The 6,385-nt window shown below is 40.8% G+C and overlaps 1 protein-coding gene across 5 annotated transcripts in view; it reads right to left on the bottom strand.

Moving 5' to 3' along the window:
- Atf1 (activating transcription factor 1) overlaps positions 1-6,385 on the bottom strand; it is a 54,905-nt gene that overhangs the window by 6,075 nt on the left and 42,445 nt on the right. For all 5 annotated transcript variants that reach the window (XM_029565755.1, XM_029565757.1, XM_029565756.1 and 2 more), the window contains 3 exons: positions 4,771-4,901; positions 2,249-2,428; positions 2,005-2,164 (listed from right to left, as the gene is read on the bottom strand). In XM_029565755.1, the coding sequence (XP_029421615.1) occupies positions 2,005-2,164; positions 2,249-2,428; positions 4,771-4,901 (471 nt within the window). The remainder of the gene's footprint in view (positions 1-2,004; positions 2,165-2,248; positions 2,429-4,770; positions 4,902-6,385) is intronic.

Here is a 6,385-nt window from a genome sequence, read left to right as displayed (position 1 = left end):
TTATTAACATAACAAAATGAATATTCTCAAGCTAGATATATTTTTCTGTTTTATATAACTAGATAATATTCTTTATTTTGCACCAAAGTATCTTATCATGTTAGGATATATTCTTAATGCATCAAAATTATGTGCATTACGAATTTTAATAAATACTCCATGGCCGGGTGTGGTGGCACACACCTTTAATCCTAACACTCAGGAGGCAGAGGCAGGAGGATCTCTGTGAGTTCAAAACCAGCCTGGTCTGGATAGTGAGTTCCAGGTCAGCTGGGGCTACAGGGAGACCCTGTCTCAAAAAGACCGAAAAACAACAACAACAACAAAAAAACCGAACTCCTAACTTTACACTAATAAAAAAAAAGAATGAATGAATAAGATCTTTTTTAGAAGTTAAAAAATTGTTTTCTTTTAAAAAGCAAGTAGCAGCTGGGCATGACAGCATTAATCCCAGCACTCAGGAAGCAGAGGCAGGCAGATCTCTGGGAGTTCAAGGCCAGCCTGGTCTACACAGTGAGTTCAGGCCAGCTGGGGCTACAGGGAAACCCTGTCTCAAAAAGACCAAAAAAAAAATTTTAAGAGAAAGGGAGGGAGCACTCAGGAAGCAGAGGCAGGCAGATCTCTGGGAGTTCAAGGCCAGCCTGGTCTACACAGTGAGTTCAGGCCAGCTGGGGCTACAGGGAGGCTCTTTCTCAAAAAGACCGAGGGGAAAAAAAAAAAGCAAGAAGTAGCAAATTACAGGCATACTTTGTTTATTGCATTTAACAGGTAATGCACTGTGCTGACTTTGTGATTTTGTGTAACATTTTGGTAATTTTTACAATATTCCAAACTTATTTCTATATGTTATGGTGATCTATGATTAAATATTTTTCCTTAATTCGTTTTCTGTGTGTAGACACACTGAACTGTGTTCATCTGCTGGTACTCACTCTTATCCTCTGAGCCATCTCTCTAGCCCCTGCTGCAATCTTTTGGTTAAAAAAAAATTTGTCAGGGAGCACGCCTTTAAATCCCAGCATTTGGGAGGCAGAAGCAGATGAGATCAACCTGATCTACATAGCAAGTTCCAAGCCAGCTGGAGCTAGATGGAGACCCTGTCTCAGAAAGACCAAAAAAAAATTTTTTTTTCCCTCAGGAGACAAGGAATTGTTTCATATGCATGACAAAGAAAGTGGTTTCTTTTGAGGCCAGCTATTGGTGAAGATGGTATGAGATTTAGAATACTACATGGATTAAGTGGGTAAGGCTTGAGATGGATGGTTCCAGTTTGGGAAGAAGGTCTATAGTGGGCCACATGCTATCAGACAGCACTGCATGCTACAGAAACATCTTTAGTGAAAGGGAGCATCACTCAATGTAGCAAATGCTCTGTTGCCTTATTTTTTTTTTAAAGAAATTGTAGCAGCCACCCAATCTTTCGGCAGACATCAATCTGATCAACTCACAGCAATAATATACAGGTGGGAGCTTCTATCCAAAAAAAGACTACAACTTGCTAAAATCTCAGGTGATCTGTTGGTATTATTCAGCAATCAATTTGCTTGACAGTATGCATTTTGTTTTTTTCAGGTCACTTGACAAGAAGTACAGTATATACATCACTATTGTGCACACTGGGACAAAAAAAAATTGCATGACTCACTTTATTGTGACATTTGCTCTATGCTGTGGTGATCTGGAAGCAAACCCACAAGACCTCCAGGGTATGCCATTTAACTGTGAAGCCAACAAGAATAAAATGTTTGAAGCTCTTTGCTTAGCAATGTTATTTCAAGGATGCAGTAAAACTGAAAAATTCTAGGTCATATGCCATTTTAATCCAATGACTGACCACTGGACTCACTGATGATCCATTGGGAATGAACTAGATAAAACCTAAGACTAAGACTCAGTAAAGCTTATCTAAACCTCATTTCTAATTGAGTAGTTAAGTAATATGTGATTACATTCTAAGGTTTGTAGAAACCTCACCAAGGCTGGTAGTAAGATTTTACTGCCTACCTGTTTTTCATCAGCCTTATTTCTCTTTTCAGTTGGGGATCATCGGTTTTCGTTGTCTGAGATGTAAGAGTCACAGGAGAAGTCATCACCACAGTTTGTGGCAGTGAACTGGCAGATGGTGTGCTACGGATCTGGTATGTCTGCATATCTCCTGATGCAGCTGGAGGACCAAAAAAAATGAGTCACTCAGTGTGAGTCTTGGAAAGGATTTGGGACAGTTCTGTAGAATATTAAGGATACGTACTTTGTACAACCACCTGGTTGCTGGGCACAAGTATTTGCTGTCCATCAGAGGTCTGTGCATACTGGAGAATTGTACCTTGCTGAGTGTTGCCTGAATTTGTCATGGTTAATGTCTGCAGTCCCTGTACTCCATCTGTGCCTGGACTGGCCAACTGTAAGGCTCCATTGGGTGCAATGGCAACTTTAACCAAAGAGAGAAATAGTTATTATAAGGCTACACAATACACTAACTCAAAAGAATGACATAAACATTTTTAACAGGTTTGAATGCAGGTCTACTTAGTTAAATCACTGACCACTACGGGCGAACTAGAAAAAAACAAATGTACGAACTGAAAGAAATAAAATGGTATGTCTTTGTAAAATTTTATGGTTTAGATGTACGACATGAAACTTAGTCTCAGGCTGAATAACACGTAACTGGTTGTAAAAGTAACACATTTGGAAATATTTAGGCATTTCATGCTGTTAATGTTGACAAAGAAATTTTGAGACATTAAAGGGGATCCAATGGCTAAGGTGCTTTGTTGACACACAGGGTCTTAGGCAATTGTGGCTGTCCTAAACCATGCATGGCCTAAAGCTAATGACTTTTTTTGGGAAACTCATTATGTAGACCAGGCTGGCCTTTATCTCACAGAGATCTGCCTACCTCTGCCTCACAAGTTCTGGAATTAAAGGTGTGAAGACACCGTGCCTGGCTCCTAATAATTTAAAAAAAAAGTTTTTAGGGGCTGGAAAGATGGCTCAGTGGTTAAGAGCACTGACTGTTCTTACAGAGCACCAGATTTGATTCTTAGAATCCACATGGTAGCTAACAACCATCAGTAACTCCAATTCCAGGGGATCCAATACCCTCTTCTGATCTCTTCGGGTATTGCATGACATAGATGCACTTACATACATGCAGGCAATACATTCATACACATAAAATAAAAATAACAAATAAGATATTTAATTTTTTGATTTATTTATTTTTATTTTATGTGCATTAGTGTTTTGCCTGTTTGTATGTAACTGTACCATGTTGTGCTATGCCCAGAGAGGCCAGAAGGTGGTGTCAGATTCCCCTGAAACAGGAGATACAGACAGTTGTTAGCCATCATGTGGGTGCTAGTAATCGAACATGGGTCCTCTGCAAGAGCCATGTCTCCAACCCTAATGACTAATTCTAAAAGAGGGGGAGAGGGGACAAAGAAACAAACATTTCAATTTTTTTTTTTTTTCTGAGACAGGGTCCCTGTGTAGCCCCAGCTCACCTGGAATTCACTATGTAGACCAGGCTGGCCTTGAACTCACAAAGATCCGCCTGCCTCGGCATCCCAAGTGCTGGGATTAAAGGTGTGCACCACCATGCCCAGCAACATTTCAATTTTTCATTAAAAAAAAAATTTATGGGGCTGGAGAGATGGCTCAGCAGTTAAGAGCACTTACTGCTCTTGCAGAGATCAGGGTTCAATTCCCAGCACCCACATGGTGGCAACAAACTGTCCTTAACTCCAGTTCCAGGGGAATCCAAAGCCCTCTTCTGACCTCCACAGCACTGCACGACACGGGTGCACTCACATGCAGGCAATACACTCATACATATAAAATAAAATAAAAAATAAATTTATTATTTTTATTTTATGAGTGTATCGCCTGCATCTATTTAAGTGCACCCATGTGAATGCCCAGAGGTCAGAAGAGGGCACTGGATCCCCTGGAGCTGGAGTTATTGACAGTTGTTAGCTGCCATGTGGGTGCTGGGAACCAGATCATTTTCACTAGTCCCCCAGATGGGAGATTCAGATCAGCAGACACTTTGTTCTTAGATTGACTACATCTACAATTTCAGATATGGAGGTTTAGTGATCAGACTTGAGTAGCTCAGTAGTATTCATGGTGGGCATGCTGCAAGTCACACTGCAAAGTCTCAATTCTCTGATTCAAACTTCCTTAACCTCAGATGTTCAATTTTTTATTATATAACTAATCCAAATATTTAATTTTCACCAAAACTAAGGTCATGGCCCTAAGTGGCTAGTGTCCAAAAGAACACTTTTAAAGGTATGTTGTGGGGGGTAAGAAGTCTATCTACACCCAAACACCACTGAATCTTGGCTCCATTATTTATAAGCTATGTGACTTTCGAAATAGTATCTAATTTTCTTTTTGGAAGGGGGAGAGAAGGACTGTTCTTAAGAGACGGGGTCTCATTATGTACTGGCTGGCTTGGAATTCACTATATAGCCCAAGGTATTCTGCTTCCATATACCAGGTGTTAGGATTACAGGTACCATCACACCAAGATGAAATATTATCCAACTTTCCGAGCCTCTCTTCCCTGATACACTGTCAATTCCTACCTCACAAAGTTAACATAAGGAAAAAATGAGATAATGCAGGGAAAAAATCCTTTATACTACTCAAATGTTAGCCCTTAACAATCACTATTCTTAAAGCAGATGGTCTTTCTATACACAGTTCTTTCCACAGAAAAGTGGGTGTGTCTATCATACAGGAGCAATTCCTTATACATACTGTACTGTCCGCTGCTAGTCTGATAAATGGGAGTTGGAATAGACATAGACGTGACGGCAGAAATGCCAGGATTTTCTCCGTCTCCTTTTCTGCCCCGTGTATCTTCAGAAGAGAGGTCTTTCAAAATTTTTCTGTGAAAAATAGAACTCTGTTAATGTGGCTAATGAGAATACCTTTACAAAAAGAATACTAAACACACACTTTTCCCTCTTCCCTCCTCCTTTCTATGTCGCCTCAAACTTGTGATTTTCTTGCCTCAGCCTCCCAGGTCCTGGCATTACAAAAGTAGGTACCATACCTGACCCATTTTCCAATCTCAGGTTAAAAGCATAATCATCATGTTGGGGGATGGTGGTACATCCCTTTAGTATCAGCTGCTTGGGAGGTTGAGGCAGGATTGCTTGAGCCCAGGAGTTTGAAATGAGCCTGGGCAACACATCAAGACACTGACTCAAAAGAAAAAGTGAGATTAACCCAGTGCAGAAAGCCAGCCCCACACCAGCTCAGTGTGCTTCACAGAATTACCCCATTTCAGATTCTCAGAGAAGGAGCTTTATCTTTCAGCTCAAGCAGCTGTTGGAAAAGATCCCAGGAAACACAGGGCAACACAGAACGATCAGCACAACTCCATCTGAGAGCTGTTGCTAAGAGTGCCTCTAATCTCAGAAACTCCTGTCTGTGAATCCCTCAAATGAGCTTGACTCAGAAATTCTAGAGTTTAAACTAACCCAAGGTTCTGCTGTCTGAGTGGGAAAGGAGACCTCTGAGTTCTCAAGCACCCATCTCAACTTAGTTCAACACGGCAGAAACCCATGTGCAAAGCAGGAACTTCAGCAAAGATTTTTAAACTCGTAGTTACAGTCAGAAAACCAAATATAACACAGTGAAATGATTTCTCAAATGCCCTGAAGCAGTTTGCTATTAGAGGACACTGCAGGAACACATCCACACTGAGAAAAGTGAGGAAAATCAAGAGTAGGAAGCTGGGGAAACCAACAGAAGGTTGGACTGACAGATGCATTAAGCTTTTCTTGGTTCAGGCCTATAGTCAAGGACAGAAAGCCCTGTTTTCTGAGTGTAAGTCCTTAAGAGAAGTCATTGAGTATCTCAAAAACACAGCTGTCAGCAGAAACCCCAACAGGAAAGAATATAAGGAAACCCTCCCTGAACTCTCCAAGATACTCCCTTAGAAAGAAGAGATCCAAGACAAGGACAATGGCTGCAACGATTCCTGGAAAACTACTCAAGTAAAAGCATTACCAGTCAGGAAATCAATCACCTTCCCTAGTCAACCAGAAAGAAGTTTGGCTAGGCCTGAAGAGTGAGGTGTTTCTTATGTGAACCCACACAATTCCAAAAGAGCAAGGTTAGGCCCAAATCACCACTGAACTTCCAACAACCCTGTCTCAGCTTCTCCAGTACTGCGATTATAGACATGCGCCACCAGGCCTGGATTTGGATGTATGGATGCTTCTAGGCATTTCCTTTTCTTTCACTTTGAAATTTTATGTTTAGTTGGTTTTTCATTTTTTTAGTTTTACTTATTATTTTTATTTTATGTGTATGCATGTATTGCTGGTGTAGGTAAGTGCACCTGTGCCCTCGGAGGTCAGAA

The sequence above is a fragment of the Nannospalax galili genome, unplaced genomic scaffold, assembly GCF_000622305.1.
Source record: "Nannospalax galili isolate Female #2095 unplaced genomic scaffold, S.galili_v1.0 scaffold4379, whole genome shotgun sequence".
Lineage (NCBI taxonomy): Eukaryota > Metazoa > Chordata > Mammalia > Rodentia > Spalacidae > Nannospalax > Nannospalax galili.
Note: the sequence above shows the minus strand (reverse complement) of the source record. Positions and strands in the feature narration are given on the sequence as shown.